The 22,458-nt window shown below is 36.8% G+C and overlaps 1 protein-coding gene across 1 annotated transcript; it reads right to left on the bottom strand.

The window, feature by feature from the left end:
- Positions 1–3,635: 3,635 nt before the first annotated feature.
- LOC121860759 (THO complex subunit 3-like) lies at positions 3,636–20,772 on the bottom strand. The gene is made up of 6 exons (XM_042358108.1): positions 20,386–20,772; positions 15,652–15,808; positions 12,707–12,920; positions 8,227–8,388; positions 7,345–7,498; positions 3,636–4,139 (listed from the first exon to the last, which is right to left on the bottom strand). Exons 1-6 carry the CDS (start codon positions 20,566–20,568, stop codon positions 4,032–4,034), a joined length of 978 nt encoding a protein of 325 aa, XP_042214042.1. The 5' UTR covers positions 20,569–20,772; the 3' UTR covers positions 3,636–4,031.
- Positions 20,773–22,458: the final 1,686 nt, after the last annotated feature.

Below are 22,458 nucleotides of genomic sequence, written 5' to 3'. Positions count from 1 at the left end.
GTCCTCAAATGTAAAATTTGTGGCACTATAAATCTTTTGTGTGTATGTGTGCATGCCTGAATGCCACAGCTACACAGCGACAACAAGCGACCACGCGATCTCCACTTTAAAACAAGCAATCAAACTGTGACAACATATGTAATTTTGAGTCCTACTCTTTCCATTTACAGAGTACAAGCCCATAATAATGGCTCCTAAAGTAGATAAACTTCGTTGTGTGAAGAGAAAGAAGAACACATTGAAATTGAGTGACAAACTTGAAATAATTAAGAAACTAGAACGTGGTGTGAGCAATACTGATCTAATGGAAAAATACGACATTGCAAAGTCTACAATTTATGATATAAAAAAGGCAGAGAATAAAATTCTAGAGTTCACAGCTTCTTCCGAGCCTTACAATAAAATTGCTGAAAGAAAAAGTTTACATTGGCCCAAATTAGAAAATCTTGATAAAGTGTTGCACAAATGGTTTTTGTTAAAACGATCAGAAGGTATGGCAATTTATGGGCTGATGCTTATTGCCAAAGCAAAGTCTTTTAAGGAGCAAATGAACATTGAATCAGAGTGAGCATTTAGTGATGGATGGCTTAGGAATTTCAAGACTCGTCATGGTATTAGACAGTTTGTTTGCATTTTTGTCAAGTGTTGACATTATTTTTCTTTAAAACTGCTCATTTTGATAAATGAAGCATGCTTTACTTGCTTATGAATAAACTCTCAAAGTGTACCTGTTCATCTCTTCTTTATTCCTCCTTAAATTTGAATTTTAAAAGTACTGCCTGAGAATCCGGAAAATCCGGACCGACCCAATCCCCCAAGCAGTCCGGATTTTTGGACTTCTACTGTAATTGATATACTTCAGATGCTGTCAAAAGGCTTCCATATTGGGAAGCTGCTTCTCACTGGAGTTGTTGTTCTTTGCATATACTGTACAGGCTACTACAGTATGCTGTACAGGTAGTAGGCAGCTACCAAACAGGGAGATATTGGAAGCATAATGCATTGTCTAATGGTAGACCCTGCTGCCATATGGCGTCACAAAAATTGTGACCAAGTCCCAGGTTGCTGATCTGACTTTCTGTCTCATTTACACACAATTACAGGGTCTCAATTGCTTCTCTTACTATTGACAACACAACATACATATATTGTTTCTCACTACTGATGTTTTTTTAATTTTTGTATTTCTTTATTATTATTATTATTATTATTATTATTATTAATATTACTACATTTTCACCCCCCAGGCCTCGATGTGGGTCAGTGACCTGTGCCCGGGTGGGCTAATCCCCATAAAATAAATATATATATATATATATATATATATATATATATATATATATATATATATATATATATATATATATATATATATATATATATATATATATATATATATAATATATATATATATATATATATATATATATAATAATAATAATACACAAAAAGTAATTCATATCACACACTGTCAAGCTTATCTGATGGTCTTTCACATAACAAGTGATATCAATGAAATTCAGTTGATTTCAGCTTGCCTTTCCACTTGAGATGCACTATGTCCAAGAAATTTGAGTCCATTCATCAACTCTGGGTGGGAAGAAACCATCTGCATCCATTATTGCTTACCTTTGTTGCTGAAGGCACTAGTAGAGTCACAACCTCTCAGTCATATAAAGCTGGAAGGACAAGTAATATGTCATATCCAAATTGATCAGTAACAAGATGCAAGGGAAATTTTTTTTTATTTTTTTGTCACCCATTCTGAAATACAGTGGAAGAAAGAGAAAATATCTGGGACATACAATAATGCAGCTACATCAGTAAATACTCCACAACAAGACTCGTGATTTGTTTTGTTTGCACTGTATAGGATGTAAGTAAAGCATTCTTGAGTGAGCTTCTTCATAGACTGATATTAAATCATTACTTCATAGTGACCAAGGGAAGGATTATGAAATACACCTTAGAGTTTAATCTCTTTTTCCTGATTCAGGTTTTTCTACACATTGCTGGATTCATAAAAGGAAGATTTCTCATCTCTTACATTTGAATTACCCCTCTACACGTGAATTTTCACCACCCTTGCTGGAGTCATTGTTTTTGTAGTTGTCTCCAACTACAGCAGTCTATTGGTGTTAATAACCTAAAAAGAGTCACCAAATGTTTTAAAAGTACAGTATATTAGTCTGTACACACCATCCTAAAAAGCAATATCAGATCCATTGTAGCTAATGTTGGTTTATGTGAATGAGAAAACTGCTGTGCAGATAGATATATCTTTTTCCAGCAAAGAAAGTGTTTGCTTTTTACCATCTTTCTCACTGAACCATCTAAATTGAAAAGTGTCAGTGGAACTGATGAAAGATCATACTGTGCTGTAAAAGCCCTGGAATATCCACATATTTTGATTGTCCAACCACAGTTAGATTGTTTAAAAACTCTATCAGTGTTGTTTGCATCTTGTCCTTTCTCTTGACCTGAACATGTTTGTTCATGGAGGCAAAAATTTTCAGCTTGTTTACCATACTGCATAACTTAAGTCTGCAACATCTGTTGTTCCAACAGTTGAAGTGACAATATTGATGAGTGGGTGTGTTATCCCTGCCAGTGTCTTCCTTGACTGCAAAAGGATTAAACATGATGACTTGAACAAGATTTACCTGCTGTTGCATTCTTAGCTATGATAAATTTGGTTGACTCCTCGTGTATATTACCGAAATATCATAAGCCAGATAGCCACACACACTGTAGTCTTGGATATACCTGTCACAGAAACTTTAAGTGAGTAGAATGATTGAAGTGGATGTGTTTTGGTTTAGCACCTCCTTAAAAATTTTCACCACCTTGCAGTTCCACAACTCCCCTAAAGAAAGTCCAAATAAGCCATGTTTAAACCTCTGTAACACTGAAAATTTACGAGCCAACCAACTGTGCCATGGGGCCAAGTTACAGGCCTCAGCAGTATAGCAAATATTAGGCAAAATTCAAACAGGTTTAAGTGTTAGAACTACGACAATTGTCTGAAGAATCTTTACAAGATATTGGGGACAAAGAAAAGGGATAATTAAGGAGCCTGGAATCAAAAGTAGCACTGGGGCCTGAGGTCTCTCTCCTGGGCCCTGAAACCTCCATACAAAGAGACCCCCATATATACCAAGTACTACAATGTGATCTGCAGACTTTTATACAAGCCACTACTCACTCTACTCTCCATCATCTTTTCCTTTATTATTTTTAGGAATTACATGATCCATTGAGCATTTCATGTCCCATTCAGCACAATTTCACCAGTCCTTCTCTTCGGTATTCTTTAACTACATTCTTAACTTTCGTACCTGTAGTTAACTCACCTATTAACATCAATACTGAATCTAATTACATACTTCATTCACCCTCACTCATTTTTTTTAATCTACTATTTTTTGGCTATATACAGAACAGACAGCTAGTATCAGTCTTCTCAGCCTGCTTCCAGTTTCATTCTCATTCAATCACTTGTTTTTCTCCTGCCAATCAAGATGTATTGTTTTGGTAGTCTGAGTACCAATTTACCTGACTGGGTTACTGGTTCTATGCCATTTGTAATATTTTTTGAAAATTCAGTGGGAAATAATAAGGAAATAATACTGTACTACTAAAGAATTCTTTAATAAAGAATGATGGTCATTTATTACACTTGGAATTGTATAAAAGTGTTGTTGCTCAGCCTTCTAACATCATGTCTTCAGGTAGCTACATTAAGTCCGTTGTTTCTCATGTTTCTAATTCACATTCCATCCTGATATTTACTTATAATTTAGAAATGCCTCAACAGTAGCTTTTCTTATTATCCATTACTGTACATTTTCACAAACTTTTGATGCTAATTTTATATTTTCAGTAATCTGGTTCACTTATCTTTAGCTTACCCTGTACTAGATTTCCTCAACACATATAAAACTTTACAAATGTCATGTTTTCATCTACAATGTATATAAAAAATAACTCAGGGTCTACATTTTACGAATACAATACAGTACATTATACCTTTAACTCCGCTCACCCAAACCCCAGAGCTTGACTGTCCCAGCATCACGGTCACGATCACGATCATCTTTGTCATCACAAGCATATGCCAGAAGAAAATCCCGGGGGTGCTGAAAAGGGGATGTGATATGTCTGATAATGCAGAAAATGTATTTTGCCTACTGAAAAAAAGAATGTTGCATTACCTAACAAACCACCGAAAGTTGCTGGAGCTGAAAACTGCTCTGGTATTAACTGCCTGGGCAAATATAATACAGAGATTCCTGCATACTAGGATGTTGGCAGTACTGATATTGTAATTATTGTGAAGCAAACGTAGCATTATCTGATGGTCTACAAGGTGTATTATGACTGAAAAATGTATTGAATGATGCAAAGTACTGTACAAGATGCACTGAAAAAGTGAAAGAGGGCCCTGGAGGCCTTATGGCCCATTTGGGGGCAGTGAAGATACAGCAAAGTGTAGACTGGGTCATTTTATTGGTACAGTATATACATAAGGAGGCAGTGTGGCCAGCACTGCACTTGACCACCTACACTTGCCTGGGTGAACTGGGGTGCCCTGGACACAAACCAACCAGTATGGTCAGGAAGAAAGCACTGTATCCACTCAGTCACTACATCTCTACAAAGTGTATAATGATAGGAAAATTCCCACCAGACAATTTTATTTTTTTACTGAATATTTTGTGTTTAAAAAAAAGATTACACCTCTTTCCTGTGTTTCAAATAATATTCATTGCATGACAGGTATGAAAGATGGAGGAACATAATTTGTAATAAATTATACACATCTGCTGGTTGTAAATTTTACATAATGCTTGTTGTACTGATGGAATTCTCAATGTTAAATCTGGTAATGGTGCAAATTTAATAAAGGAAGAAGCAGAAGGGTGATGATGAAGTTCTTGTTCACTAAGTCTCCTTTGACATGAGCTGAGGACGAACACATTTACTGTACAGTAATGTACTTGAATATTTTTTTTTTCTAGTAACCTACATCTTTTTTCATAAGATAATTATGGGACTTTTTCTTGAGGGGCAAACAGACAAACAGATAAATCTATAATGAATATTTGCTTGCACAAATGATACAAACACAGGTGTCCTGAAGTTAATGATTTTGTAAACAATAAGATAAACCTACCGTAAAACGATATTTTGTAGAATCTGCCATAAACAATCACTGGACTCAAAACCCTTGAAAAGCACCAGCTACTCTGTGATGCTCAGTAAGGTCTCTATTCAAGTGTTTAATTACTCAACCTTCTTAAATCATAACCTTGGCCAATTAAGGAAATCTATTCTTGTTGCCCTTGATATTTCTCAAGGCTTTGATATGGTATGGCATCAAACTGTCCCTGCCAAACTTTCATCATTTGGTCTTCTTATTCTCCAACTACCACATCCATGTTGTTGTGGATGGTTAACACTCACACTACTTTTTCATCAATGCTAGAGTGCCCCAAGGTTCAGTTCTTGTTCCTTCCCTCTTCTTATTCCATATCGATGACTTCCTTACATTTTTTTTGCCAATGACACTAACCTAAACAAAATTCTTATCCTACCATTATTATACCCAGGCTCAGTCAAGCTCATTCATATTTAAATGCTAAAGCTGCAGTGAACACAAACCTTGAGTCTATAGCTCAACGGGGCACAAATAATATAGATATAACTAGACTCATAAAAACACAAGCTCTCCCTGTCTCTTGCAAACAAGTTAACTGGGTCTAGGACAACTGGCCGCCGCCATCTGGCCGCAGCCCAACTGGCCGCGGGAAACTCGCCGCGGCCGACTGGCCGCCATATGGAACCTAACCTAACCTTCCGCGGCGGCCAGTCGGCTGCGGCGAGTTTCCCGCGGCCAGTTGGGCTGCGGCCAGATGGCGGCGGCCAGTTGTCCCATTCCCAAGTTAACTTCTAGCCTCCTCTTAGCCATCAACTGCAATATCCTTGGTCTTACTATAACCATTAATCTCTCTTATACAGTAGAACGTCAATATAACACGAGATACTTTCCAAGAGAGGTCGCTTTAAACCGAATTCGCACTAAATCGAAGTGTTGTTTCAATGGAATAATTTAGTTTGGTACTTGAGAGAAACACAAGATACTAAAAAGACTGAGAGTCTACCCAGATGCACCTCAGCCCATCTCCTAGAATAAACAAAACATTGGTTTTTGTAGTATTATGTTAAAACAAACACTCCTAAATCAACACAGCTAAAATTATGGGACATGAAATGGTCTGTGTACTAGCGATCAGCTGATGTGAAGATGGGGGGGGGGGAGGTGAGATGATATGTTTGACAGTTGATGCCAAGATCTAGTGCTTATTTATTTATCTGTCCTTAAGAGTGACTTTAAGTTTTTATCTTATAAAATGTCACTGAACTGACATGTTCTAATTAATTTTATTACAAAGGGCTAAATTTTTTATCTCGTGCAAAATATATGACGTTTATATTCAAATTATTCGCTGTCTTGCAAGGATTCTAGCAAGGCAAATTATATTCTCCTAACTTTAGTCTGTGATATTATATAAGATAAAAACTGTAAGCCTATAACCACACAACCCTGGCTGGGAAGATAGAGGGGGGAACAATGACACGTTTGACAGTGAAGTGAAGTATTTATTTGTTCATTTAAGTCCTTTAGATTGAATTTCTGTTTTTTGTTTATAAAATGTCACAGAAGTGACCGGGGAGAATATAATTTACATTGCTGGAATTCTTATAAGATAGTGATTAATTTGAATATACCCGGTAATCATGCTATAGTTTGCACAAGACTAAAATTTTAGTAATCATTTAGTACATTATTTTGAATACAGTATATGTACAGTACAACTTTGCCCTTAGAACAGTGTAGCGTGCCCAGAGAAACATTAGGCGCGAATTTTAAAATATGATGCCCCAGATTGACTTGTGCAAAATATCAAAGATTCACTTTAAATTAAAACATAGTCCTTAATTGTGGGTGTAACTTTAAATCAATAATCTTAAATTGAATCGCTTTAAATCGATGTTCTACTGTATCACCACATTGCAAAGATTGCACCCTTAACCTAGGTTTCTTTTTCAAAACTCACCAATACAGTACTTTATCTTCACCTGAACATACAGCACACTTTAAAGTAAGCAACATTGTGCAGGCTGCTATTTACAAGTGGGTGGACCCGAGTCCAATTCCCAGGCAGATAGAAATTATGGGCAAGTTTCTTTGTGCCATAGGTAGGACATACAACACTGTTTGCACCACTTGCCCAGGTTAGTGTGAAGGTAGGATATGTAACACTGATATGTGCCACTTACCCAGGCTAGTGTGAAGGTAGGATATGCAACACTGATATGTGCCACCTGTTCTCCTGTGCTGACATGGGCGATATCAATTGTCTGATCTTCACTGCCTGATGCCAACAATTGTCCATCATGTGAAAAGCTGAGGGTGCGGACTGGCCACTCTAATCTGTGCAAGGCAAAATGCGTTAAGCAATTTAAATTATTCTCGTAATACAGGTACATTACAGAGAATTACAATACAAACATAGAAATTCATTTAAAGGTGATCAGTCGAGGTGTTTGAAGAATATTTCTTACTGTAAAACTTGACACAATGGAAACCCTTTGTAAGGAAACAAATTTGAGTTAAGAATAATTATTTTCTCTATACTGTACAGTGGAATACCTGTACTGTATCATATAGCAGGAATGATCCTGGTATTCCCAGTTTATAACTGAGTCAGGACAGTAAGACTTGTATAATATAGTACCTGTACCTATCAAGTTTATGAGTTGTAGCCCAAGCAAACCTCTGACAATGTTCGCTGGCACTAATGAAACAATTAGTACAATTTCTTATTGTAACCCTCACCACTGAAAGTTGAGAGCTAAATGAGTTGGTGTTACAGCAGCTTGTGCATCTCAACTCTCCCATGTCTGTCATCAACCATCTCACATATTCCAGCAACTGGAATATCATCTAAAACTATACCTAAATACAAGTACTGTACTATCATTTTGAGGTAAGTTTCTTCTAAAACTAAACATGGGTAATGCTAATTTGAAATACAGTACAGGTACTGTACTGATCATGTAAAACTATCCAGATAAATGTAATTTTGAAGCAATGGTCCAGTAAAACAAAACCCGGATAATATAATTTTTAAGTACTGATCTTCTAAAACTATACTGTACCTGGATAATGTCATTTTGCAGTAGAGTTCTTGTGCATCCCAAATAGACACAAGAGCATCGGCTGAGCCTGTGGCAAAGTAGTGTCCATGGGGCTCAAACTTGATACAGATGCAGTTACCAGGGTGGGCATGGATTGAGTGGACCAGTTCCATTTCAGGGTAACTGCAGGTGAGGAAATGTTCAGTAATATAACTTTATATATATATATATATATATATATATATATATATATATATATATATATATATATATATATATATATATATATATATATATATATATATATATATATATATATATATATATATATATATATATATATATATATATATATATATATATATATATATATATACACACACAATAAAATGTGTTGAAGTATGAAATCATATTTTATATACACTGTATAGAGGAAAGGACACAGGTGACTTGCAAGATACCTCCACAAGAACATCCTGACTGAACGAGCCATGGCCAGAGTATTTCATATATTCTAGTGCTATAGTAATGTACTGTATAATGTTTTGAAGAGCAGGAACGATTAGCTATTATTGCTCTGTAAACGAGAGACGGGAATACTGTACAGTATACCGTATTTTATGGCATATACTGTAAGACGTACTTTTTTGTCTGAAAAGATGGCTAAAATAATCAGCCTGTGTCCTACATGTAAAGTTGCAGTCTTCTGCAAGCTAATGAATCCCCCAGTTGCTGTCTCCAGTAAACTTATTTCTACCTAACCCAACTCCAAAATTAAAAATATGTTATTGTTTACTTATACATTATTATTATTTTTAATTAATTAAAAAATAATTATTGTAAAGATAAAAGGTCTATCTATAACTATACTGTACTGATGACGATAACCTAAGACGAATAATGTCTGTACAGCAGACACCCAACTCTTCAAAGGTAACTAAGCAGCAGGGGAGTATATTCAGGGTGTGCTAAGTGAGCTCCGCACACCCACAGAAGTCATGAAATAATGATTTAATACTTTTATTTAATGTCAATAAATATACATGACATTTTACAAGTACAGTATTAACGCAGTGTTAACCTCAACTGTTGTTTCTTGGCTCTCCTGTTGGATTGCTATTAGCTGCAGAGCCTGCAGTTGGGCGGAGCTGTCACCGCACACATTGGGTAGGAGTACCGGGAGGGAGGGGAGGGGATGGGGTCCGGGAGGGAGAGGATGGGATGGGGTCCGGGAGGGAGGGGAGGGGATGGGGTCTGGGAGGGAGGGGATGGGATGGGGTCCGGGAGGGAGGGGATGGGATGGGGTCCGGGATGCAAGTGATAGGGGTACCGAGGCGGGGAGGGACGGGGTTTATAGTGAGTGAAGTCGAGCGGCCAGCCAGTAGCACCCAGCCCGCAGCAGAGGAAGCAGTGTTGCCAACTGTAGGGACACGTCCCTAAACATAAGGACATTTTGAGCTTTTCCATGCTCGTAGGGACGCCCAGGCAAAATAGCTAGAAACGTAGAGACTTTTGGACTCTACAAAGAAATACAAAGTTTTCTCTATTATTGCCGTGAATTAAATCATTATAAATATGATGCACGCCAGTGTCCAGTCGCTCGTTAGCCTAACTGTCGCTGTACTGGAGCATTTGGTAGAATTATGGCTGATACACCAAAGAAATCGAGACGGAAGAGAAATGAACTTCCAAGTGAAGAGAAATCACCTAAGCGAAAGCAAAGTTTTAGACCAGAATGGACAGAGGTAATTTTCTAATGATACAGATTCATGAAGGTGTCCGTACTCTTGGGGATCTGGATCTATTTTTTTTTCAAACCAAAGCATTATAAGAGAGAGAGAGAGGGGGGGGGGGGAGAATTGTGTTTTGATATATCGGATAAAGATTAGGACATTAGGCTAAATTTAGTAGGGTTAGGTCTGCAGTTTTGATATTACATGTCAAACAAAACTGCATATCTAGTCATCTACTTTTTTTTCTATAAAGAAGAATTTCAAGATTGGCTCTTTCCAGTTAAAGACGACCCCTACTGTGCCTTCTGTACTGCATGTAGTTCCAAGCTAATGACCAAGTTATATTTGGCAATATTGCTTCACTTGCAAAGTTGGTACTGACCTTACCACACTAAAATGCAGAAACTGAACGGATTTTGTCAATGATGGTTGATTCCAATGCAAAGAAATGCAATAGAATGGGACCAGAACTGTTCGATTTTTTATTGTTTATCAACTCAAATTTGAAATCCAAAGACAAAACCTGCATTGATTTTGCCAAAGAGGTTGATGAAAGCTACCCTTTGTACCATAATCAACATATGTATGATTTTAAAAACTAGTCATGATTTGCCAGAGCAAAGGAGTAATAACTTCTCTGCCTCATTCAGCTAAGGCTTTACTAGGAGCTAGCCAGCTTGCCATTTAGTTTTACATTTATATAAATCACTGGTGTCAATATTTTCCAGTGCTGAAAGTATGTGTTTTTCTTTAATGATTTTATATCCCAATAAAAGGTTAGTATGTTTGTGGGATTTTAAATATCTTGGCTGGTACTAAATTAGCTTAAAAACCTTACTATAAAGATATGAATCTCCATTATAAAATGTAGGGACGTGTAGGGATATTTTGCTCAACTTTAGGGACACGTAGGGACATTTTGCCTTTCTCTTAGGGATTTTTCAGACAGAAATCCATATTACCTGTAGTTGGCAACACTGGGAGGAAGTGTTGCTCTGTATTTCGTTTCCGTTTACTGTGAATGGGAAAATATATTTCTTTGTTTTGATTTACATAGTACAGGTATTTAAAGCTCACTGTGCATTTTAATTTAGATACTTTGACATAATTTTCACCCTTCTTACACAATGGGAAATACTGTTGAAAAGAATTTCCTCAAGGAATTAAGACAAAGAGGCTCCCTTTATGATGACGTTATAGTGCAGTTTACATCACAATAAAAAAATAGAATTAATGTATAAATAAAAAGGGTAAGTAAAATATATTTTTGTTTAAATTGCACTGTTAATATATGTACACTTCTACAATAATTTTCTTCTACTTTGCATTTTCTGTGCTGTTTACTTATATGCATAGTAATACAGGTACAGTACTACCTTTTATAAGTATGCCATTTATTTTATACAACTTAAAGTTTCGTCTTTACCTTATTATAATGCTCAGCACATCCTGTTTCAATACCCATCATATGCCACTGCTAAGCAGTAACCATTTCTGAACTCTTAAAAGCATTACAATCTATTAATGGCATACCCGCAACATTTATTTTTCAATCTACAAATACCTGATACAAATTAAGATTTACAGATACCTTTCTTTTCACATTTGTAGCCATTGTAGCCAGGTTAGAATCGTCTCTGTAACCACCAGGCTACTGGGCCAAGCTGTTGCTTTCGACTCATATTTTTGGGTAGACTTACGTAACTTTCTTCATTAATTTTTACTGGTATACATGCACACACTATCCTACATACATATTGTGAAAAAAGTAAAAGATATAATTGTCCTAAGGGCAATCACATAAAAGGAATATACATTTCTTTGCACACGAGTTAGCTGGCTTAGTAGGGGAGTGGAAGAATGGCTGGGCGGTTGGTACTGGGGAGGGAGCGTTGCTAGCGAATCGGCGGAGGTAGCGCTGCCATTGCCATGGTGAACAGGGAGTACAGATGTACAGTCTCGTGATCGCAATTTTACCTGGCAATACTTGGTAAAGGAAGGCTGTATGTAAAGGTGATTGTGAATGGTGGATCTGTTTTTGTCTGTATCACTGCCAGAATTATTATTAAACAAACTAAAGGTAGAATTTTTATAATATTAAACTATTCATTGTTATTTAAGGTCATGATAAGTTTCCAATTTTTTGTATATTTGCTTAAATAATGAAGAAAATTATATTAATGAATTGGCAACTCAACTACAACCACAGCTGCCACAAGATTCTCACATCAAATTTATTGTTGCATCAATGAATATGCTGCAAATTCATCGTCAATAATCTGATAAATATATTTAGTTAATTAGAAGTGAAATACTCATGGGAAACAGATAATATCTACCATATCCATCTGTTGGCCTTGAACATCACTTTTCAGAGGGAATACACTTGATGTTTAAATTAGATCTATTAATATATTGATGAGATTGCACTCAAATCCAAGCTTCACCTCTCGAGAGCACTGTCAGACTGCGAACTTGGTTCGTATAGCTAAGAGTTCACATGACAGTTGCAGGCTACCATGTGTCCACACGATAGCAAACTAGCAGTGTAGCTGTCCAACAGTAAACTCAAACTATCTGACAGTTACTCTCAGAGCCATGTCCACTTGATAGTAGTGTTGTCGACAACATTTTACTCTCAAGTGGACATGGGCCCTTAGTACGATTTTGAATGGTGATACAGTACACCTATGAATAGCATCAGAAAGAAAAATAAATTGGTACAGTATACAGTATAAACAGACAAACAAAGAAATGTATGGACTAACTTGTAGATGTGTATGTATCCCTGGCCACTCTGGGCATTAGTGAGGTAGAATAGGTCATTGGCATTATTCCATGACAACTCATTAACTTCAAACTTGAACTGTTGTTCATGGCGTATTTTCTGACTGCGCACATCAATAAATGACACCAGGTCCTCCTTGTTACCTACTGCTATGGTGTGGCCGTCTGGTGACCAAGTGATATTGATGTTCTCTCCTGTAAAACAAAACAGTGGATACTTCAGTTATGTCAACGCTGATGCCATTCTCCAAATTTTTGTGCCAAAAATTGATGGTTTACAGAAACTAAGACTGATTAACAAATTTAATTCAGTTTACAAGCAATATAACTTTCTTAATAAATAACTCCTCATCAATGCATATGTGAAAGAAAAAGAAAATTAAAAAAAAATATAACCTAGTCAATAAAATTTTTTTCAGACAACAGTACTGTACTGTATTTCAGAATTTCACCCCCTTCCCCACAGAAATTCTTAGAGAAGTTCAGAATTATTTAGCATTTTAGTCTCTGAAATAGATTTAGCTTAAGCCAATCAACTCTGAGGAAGAAATGACACATTGAATATACTATATACAGACATAAGAAAAGACAACCTACTAGGGCTGGCCAGGGGACGTGGAGCTAGTAACCCTCGCCTTCTATTCAGTTACAAAAAAAAAAAAAAAAAAAGCACAAAATTAAATATTTCAATTTGTTTATATGTAATCTGAATACATGTAATAAAGAAAAGTTGATTTAAACTATGATAAAAGGAAAGAACCTGGATATCCTAGTTCTGTGCAAAACAAATCTGAAGGGCAAAGGAGAGGTGAGCTAAGGTCAAGTGAGGGATATACAGTGAGGAGTGTCTAAGAGAGGGGACCGGTGGTAGAAGCGGTACCATTCTTGCCTCGCAAGCGAGATGTCACAGGTTCGATTCCCGGGCCGGTGGAAGTTGTTTGGACTTACTTCCTAGCCGCCATTAGTCCCTGTTCACCTAGCAGTAAAGTAGGTACCTGTTGTAAGTCGAAAGTTGCGAATTCGTATTCAGGGAGTTGTTGGAGCTTCTAATAACTTGATGACATAAACCACTGACTCTTCAGGCTTCTACGCCCTTAACTCATGAGACATAAAGGCAAGCATTAACTTAGCATGCTTCCCTGTTGGGCGCTGTAAATGCTTCTGCGCTTCACCTTACACAAGGATGTAGGGGAGTACCCAATAATAATAAAAAAAAAAAAAAAAAGTGTCAGAGAGTATAAAACAAAATGAATGTGGTGGTGTTGTTGAGATGAATTATTGCAGCATTGTGCAATAGAATACAGCTAAGAGGTATCACCCCCAGCATATTAAGATTAGATTAAAAGAAGGTAGTAATGTGTACAATGGAATAAGAAGGGTGAGGAGGAGAGAGAGAAAGGTTTTGGGAATCCCTCAATAGCTAAAGTGAAAGCTTTAGTATGAGAGATAGGGATAGGGTAATTAAATGAAAAATTTGGTGACCATTATAATAAGGGAGTGAAACTGGGGTGGCCAAACTACAGCTTGTAGGCCACACCCGGACCATCAAGTGCTTGGTATTACAGTGGTCCCTCGGTTAATGAACAGTCCGATTAATGAAATTTCAGTTAACGAATTACCTCCCATAAGAATCTTCAATTCAGTTAATGAACAAAACTTCGATTAACGAAATCCTTACGAACAACACGTTTTGTTGTGAGCATCAGCTGATCAGCTGATGGGGTAGTCTGCCAATTCAGTAATCTGTTCTATGTTTACATTCGTTTCCAGTGGAATAAATATCAAGAACGTTGTGCTCTTTAAAATTTTTGCATTTTTTATATTAAAATTATTAGTCGTTTTAAAATTTAGTTAACATATTGATAATATATGCAGTACAAGGAATAATAAATACCGAAATCAGGAGACATGGAAGTGAAAGAAGAATTGGACAGAATTAAAATAAGGATTTACATAAGTAATGTGGACATAATGAGAGAATGAGAAGAGAAAGAATGGTATAAATAGTGTAAAAATCAGAGGGTGGATGTTACAAATGAAAGGGGAAGATCCAGGAGACAGAAAGTTGTGGTGAAGGACACACTAGACCAGGATGCTGACTTGTGTGAAGCAAACAAGATGGATAAATGGGGAATTGTTGTGGAAAAGGAACTCTAAAACAGAAGACATCTATCAGAGTAGGAAGATGAGTGAATAAAATGAATGAAGAATGTGTGTACAGTAATCCCATGTTTTTTGCAGGAATTACATTCCTGAAACCCCCGCGAAAAGCCCAAACCACGAATACTCTTTTAGGAATCACTGTACCTGTGGCCACAAAACAGCTCAGGTAGGTCATGCACTTAACCACGCCATAATCTCCACTCGCGGCCCAGTGGTCACACTGATCACTGATGCACTGTACCGGCATTTACTAACATCATTATTTGAAACTAATCAGAGAGGTAGGGGCCAGTGAGCTGGGAAGAGGGGATTTGAGTATTATTTGAATGGACATTAACCTGGCGACTGTATTTCTCTTAAATATTAATTGTGTGAGCATACCATCATAAAATTTAGATGTTATTTTTACTACAACATAGGTATTGTGTCGGAAAAAGTGGAGTTTGGGGGTCGGGCCAGTCTCTATTGGAATTAATCCCATATGTTCTGTTGTTCCATTTACGCGGATTTCACTTATACAGTATATAAAGTATATATAATTGTTTTGTAAAAAAACCGCGAATGGTCAAAACCACGAAAAAATTTTTTTGGAAAAACACGGGATTTACTGTACATGCTTCAATTCTGATAACTGAATTATAGCACGAAAAAGGGTTACCGGAAAAAAAAAAACCTGTTCATTACAACTAATGACAATTGCTGTTTATGTAACAACCAAGTCTAATATTATAACAAAAAAGGAGTACAGTATTACACAACTAACCCTTGGTATTGATGGTGGCTGAGCATTTATGAGTACGTGTGTCCCAGATCCTGACAGTCTTGTCCCCACTGGCTGAGGTGAGCTGCTCAGAGTGAGTTGGGTGCCAACACAGCTGGTCAACGCTGTCCCCGTGACCTTTGTATGTGTAGTCCTTCCTCTATAATCAAAATAAACAATTCAAAAATTGGTTACAGCACACTAACTACTCCTAAAACTTTCATATTTTCTTATTACAGAATTGTCTTTATAATTTCTCTTCTAACATGGCATGTAATGTAAAGAATGTAAATAAAAGAACTGAGTGGTTAAAAAACTTGATCTGGGTCTTGACTTTTTTATTGAGTGACACTAATTCCAATACCTCACTGTTATATGAATGGATAAGACTTAAATTAGGAGTGGATTAAGTTTGATTAGAAGTATAAGTTAGGTTAGGAGTGGGTTAGGTTAGGTAAGGTTTAAGGTAGGTAACATAATTAGGAATAAGCTCTAATATTAAAGGTTATGTTAGATTTGCTATGTTAGGTACTGTAGTTTAGTTTGGTTCATTTTATCAATGATCCCTCTTAGCAACTCCTGGCAACTATTAACATTCATGACGTACCAGATACTCTTACATTCTATAATTCATTGCTCATAAAATGAACCAACCCTACCCTAACTTAACTGAAAATAATACTTAGTCAAACCAACTAACACACGACCACTGAGAAGACAATATGGAGTCAGACTTTGGTTGGCTTTGCTACCTGCGTCGTTCATTAACTGAAGCCGAAAGAAACAATAAAATTTTTATAATGCAAAACATAATGCTCATGCATTTTATGTCAATTTCACGAGGTAAGAAAACATTTATGTCCATAGTGATATGTTGTACAGTACATAGCTAAGGTAGACAACTGGTTTGGACTGTAACCAAAAGAAATGTTCTGTAAAAAATTCTTCTAAAGTTGCTCCACATCACAAGTCATTGTCATAGAGTATTACCAATGGTAAGCCCCCCCCTGGCTAGTCAATGAGGGTCAAGATTTGGCAGAGGAGAATCATGGAAATACCCCCCAAGAAAAAGTTATTATTGTTTCAATTGAATCTGACCTTCATTTCTGTACGAAATGAGCCAGTTTGGAAAAGTAACACCCACCCCCACTACCACTAAATTTTGATCACACAAATTGGGCAGAGCTTTAAAGTACTGTAGTGAAATTGAGGGGTATAAACGAGGAAAAAATTCCCAAGCCAAGCCTATCAAAACCACACCTACCCTAACTCAACTTAACCTTATCTTACCTTTGTCTGGCAATTTTGGAAACCAAATGTGTTTACCTCCACAATAATGGCAGTCTGTACCTCACCTAAGACACTTTATGGAAGCTACAGAATACCATTTGCCTTGAAAATGTCAATAGCATCAGAATTATTTAGAAAAACACCTTGAACGAGACTGTACCTAGGTGAAGTCGCCTGGGAACAGTCAGGTCAGTCCCTGGTAGGAACGGGTGAGGTCACCGGCGACACAACAATTGATCATGACTATAATATATTCACTAGTATAATACGTAAAGCACAAGAACAAAATACAGTGTACCATACAGAAAAATTAGGTCAAATAAGAATGAGTCAAGGTGGATGACCAAAAAACTTAAACATGACATAGGAATAAAGAAAGGAATTTATAAAAAATTAAAGGGAGGGGAGGAGCATCTCAGAAATAGGTATAATGAACTATCTAGGAATGTTAAGAAAAATGTAAGGAGGGACTACGAAACCAGGATAGCAAGAGAATCCAAGAAGAATCTCAAGGGATTTTTCCTGGTATATATAACAGAGGTCAAGGACAATGTGGGGCCTTTAAAGTCAGAGAGAGGGGAAGTGAGCAATGATAGTGAGAAAATAAGCAAAGCATTAAACTTCTTATCAGTTTTCATAGAAGAAATTCAAGAGGAAATGCCAGAGGTGGAACTGATATTTAGGGGAAATGAAGAGGAGAAATTAAAGAATATCACTATCAGAAAAGAGGATGTTGTTAAGAAGATAAATAAATTAAAGAAGACAAAATCCCCAGGGCTGGATGAAATTTTCCCTCAAGTTTTGAAAGAGTCTAAGGAACAGATCAGTGAACCCCTCGTAAATTTATTTACAAAATCATTAGACACGGGAGTTGTGCCAGACTTGTGGAAACAGGCAAATGTAGTACCCACATTCAAAAAGGTAGATAGAGCATCAGCGTCAAATTACCGGCCGATTAGTTTGATGTCGGTAGTGATGAAATTTCTTGAATCAATTATAGCAAATAGCACCCGATCTCATTTAGAGAAAAACAAATTAATCTACGACTCTCAACATGAGTTTACAAAGGGAAAATCTTGTCTAACAAATCTGCTGACGTTTCTTAGTAAAGTCTTTGAGGTAGATAATGACAAAAATTACGATGTTATTTACTTAGACTTTAGCAAAGCGTTTGACAGAGTACCGCATCAGAGGTTTCTGAGAAAAGTTAAGGCTAATGGTATCAAGGGGAAAGGTTTAAATTGGATAAAATCATTGAATTGAATAGAAACATTTATTTAGCCAGAAAAACACAGATACCGAGTGGATAATAATAATAACAATATTAACATGGCTGAGCCAGTTGAGAAACTGAGCTCTCTTTTAGGCACCTGATATATACTATACATTTATCTCAAGGAAGTATTATGTAACATTTAGTAACATCTGGAATAATACAATAGCATGGTGGTAATAAGAACATCTCATAATTTTACCACGGTTAACACTTCAATATTTTTTTATTTTATTTATTTATTATTATTTTCTTTTTTAGTTTATTTATATTTATATTATAAGCATATACATAAATTACAGTGGAATTGAAAAACATAAGTATAATGGGGGAGCAGTACAACATGGGTTGTACAGTAGTAAGGTTGAACAAGAGGACAGAGCTGTCAGAATTATTTATAGTTGGCAAATATACAGTTTGTTTATTGCAATAGTAATTTCTTATCTATTTACATGATAATTTCCAATAAAACGGTTTTGATGGTACAATAAAAGCAGGTACTGTAAATATAGTAGGTATTACAAGAAATATTAATACTTAGACAATAGATATTTTTTAAGAAATGATTTAAAGGAAGAGAGCATAGTCTTTGCTCGGATGGGTGGGGGCAAGTTGGCTCACCGATAGAACACAGAGGGTCAGCATAGATGGCGTTAAAGCTGAATGGGGCTGTGTAACCAGTGGGGTTCCCCAGGGGTCAGTACTGGGACCACTCTTGTTCATAATCAACATAAACGATCAAGATACTGGGATCAGCAGTGACATAAGCAAGTTTGCGGATGACACCAAAATAGGGTGGCAGATTAATTCAGGGCAGGATGCAAATGCACTACAGGAGGCTTTAAATAAACTGCAGGAGTGGTCAGAGAAATGGCAAATGAAATTCAACACCAGCAAGTGCAGCATACTTAATATTGGAAAAACAAATACTGTACTGTCAATGCATACAGCCTTAACAACATCAACCTAGAGAAGTCAACTTGTGAAAGAGACTTAAGGGTACTTGTAAGCCCAGACCTACGGTCTAGAAAACAGTGCGTTAATGTTTGAAATAAGGCAGAGTACTGTATTAGGTTTTATATCTAGAAGTGTAAGTAATAAGAATGCGGAGGTCATATTGCAAATATATCTTACGCTAGTCAGGTCGCACCTCGATTATGCTGTTCAGTTCTGTGCCCTTATTATAGAATGGATATCAATACACTGGAGTCAGTGCAGCGAAGAACGACAAAAATGATTCCGGGACTTAGAAACCTTCCATATCAAGATAGATTAAAGAAACTAAACTTGCACTCATTAGAAAGACGAAGAGTGTGGGGAGATATGATAGAAGTGTTTAAGTGGGTGAAAGGAATCAATAAAGGAGATATAGATAAAATTCTTATAATATCCAAGCAGGATAGGACTCGTAGCAACGGATTTAAGTTGGATAAGTTTAGGATTGGGAAGGAGATAGGAAGGAACTGGTTCGCAAATAGGGTGGTAGACGAGCGGAACAAGCTTAGCAACTTTGTACTAAGTGCTGGAATATTTTAAAAGGAGGCTAGATAGATTCATGGATGATAGAGTGGTAGTAACTCTCGACAGGAGCTGCCATGCACAGGCCAACTGGCCTATTGCAGACTCCTTATTTTCTTATGTCACAAAGAAGAGGAGGAGAGAGGTGACTCTGGCAACATGGTGGTTACAGGAATTTACAGCTAGAAATTTGTGAGATATTCCGTTAATATTGATTTGCACAAGAAATTATATGATGTCGTATGTTTTTTTTATAGTCTTTGTGTCTGTAATATTGAAAATTGGAAACCTGCAGACAGCCAATGGGCGAATATTAACTCCTTAGACAGTGTCCTCCCCAATGGTTAGGGAAACAACGACCTACACCGAAGTTCTGTATAACCCTAAGTCAAAACACAAGTGTGCTTTATACTCTAAGATCTAACATATGACTCCACAAGGAAGCTAAGAAGTAATGGTCAATTTATAGTAGTGTTCTGTTCTTTCTTTGGGTATTAGAAATGTTTTAAAAACCATAGAAAATCGCCAAAAACCAACCAAACCTAACCTAATCAGGGAGGGTACAAGGGGGCTAGGTTAGGTTAGATAGAACGGTGCACTAATATAAAAAGACCGAAGTAACAACCACGTAAAGGTGGCATGATAATGGATCTCACCAGAGTCTCGCGGTGGCCGTCAAACACAAAGATGGTGACACATTTGTCATAAGAGCCAGACGCCAGGCGACGACCGTCAGCGTTCCACCCGATGGTGTGGACCTTAGAGTTATGACCCACGTATTCCTTCTGTTTGTTGTGCGTCTTGAAATATGTTTTCATATCTTCTAGGTACGACCCCATAATTCTTCCTTATCCAACCTACTGTTGGTGAAACTATATTTCACAAGATTTACTGGTGAAAAAAGTGATTAGCCAACTCTCCCGTTGTTTACACTCACGCCGTTGTAGCAGTTAAAAGTGAAGTCTCGGTAAAAATTAGGTGTTTGCCCAACATATCGTACGGCCCTACCAGCGGAACGCTCAGAGATTCCGTGGTGAGCAGAGGCTGCAGAGCTGGTGAGTGGCGAATGATAGCATTATAATAATTCAATTAATTAAGATATAATGAAACAAACTCTTTTATTATAAAAAACGTTTTATTTCCACAGCTGATGGTCTACTAGTAGATACCAGATTTTCAAACGGTCATATGTGAAATTGTTAGATTCCTGTATGTATATTTATTGAAGTTAATACTGTATAGGAATAAATAAAACCATTGAACTGTACAGTATTAATACATTAATACCTTACCAAAGGAGATCTTTCCAGATAGTAGAACAGAACCTTCACCGTATTATGAAAGGATTTCCATTCTTTTGTGGATAATTATTGGGTCAAATTATTCCGCTCATGTTATTTAGGCCTACATCACATAACAGTTTACATTAATAATATCTGCTTACATGTTTCTCTTGGAACTCATCACTGTGTGGTACAAAACAATAGTAACTATATAGTCAGTTGTTTCGAATCACATTAAAATAAATCTGAGTGCTGACATTTGAGTTTGCTGTAATTGAATATAGTTAATTAAAAAATGTTGCACACATTAATTAGTAGAATAACTATGTGCTATGAAATGGAGTCTGTTCAGATTATTGTAATTAATGTAAATAATTAAAGTATTTCTACACCTTCAGCTGTGACAACGGTACGAGTGGCAGGTAGCACATGTTAAATACCACACACTACATGTGGTAGCAGATGTTAAATACCACACACTAGATGTGGTAGCACATGTTGAATACCACACACTAAATGTGGTAACACGTTAAATACCATACACTAAATGTAGTAGCACATGTTAAATACCACACACTGGATGTGGTAGCACATGTTACATACCACACACTAGATGTGGTAGCACATGTTAAATACCACACACTATATGTGGTAACACGTTAAATACCATACACTAAATGTAGTAGCACATGTTAAATACCACACACTGGATGTGGTAGCACATGTTGAATACCACACACTAAATGTGGTAACACGTTAAATACCATACACTAAATGTAGTAGCACATGTTAAATACCACACACTGGATGTGGTAGCACATGTTACATACCACACACTAGATGTGGTAGCACATGTTAAATACCACACACTAGATGTGGTTGCACATGTTGAATACCACACACTAAATGTGGTAACACGTTAAATACCATACACTAAATGTAGTAGCACATGTTAAATACCACACACTAGATGTGGTAGCACATGTTGAATACCACACACTAAATGTGGTAACACGTTAAATACCATACACTAAATGTAGTAGCACATGTTAAATACCACACACTGGATGTGGTAGCACATGTTACATACCACACACTAGATGTGGTAGCACATGTTAAATACCACACACTATATGTGGTACATGTGGCAGAACCAAGCGGACTGTGAAGAGCTGCAGAAGGACCTCTGTGTGCTCCAAGAATGGTCGAAGAAATGGCTGCTGAGATGTCACGAAGTGTAAGAGGATGCACCTGGGGCGTACCAACGGTAAGGAGGCGTATCCTATGTCTCGACGGGATGAAGAAACTGCACTATTTAAGACTGAATGTGAGAAGGACCTAGGTGTGTGTGTGTGTATGTTGACAAATGAGCTGAAGTTCTCGGGCCATTGCGAGAAGAAGGTAAATCAGGCAAATACATTATTGGGTCTTATAAGGTCTTCAGAT

This window comes from Homarus americanus, unplaced genomic scaffold (genome assembly GCF_018991925.1).
Source record: "Homarus americanus isolate GMGI-L3 unplaced genomic scaffold, GMGI_Hamer_2.0 scaffold23617, whole genome shotgun sequence".
NCBI lineage: Eukaryota > Metazoa > Arthropoda > Malacostraca > Decapoda > Nephropidae > Homarus > Homarus americanus.
This window is presented reverse-complemented; position numbering and strand designations above follow the sequence as displayed.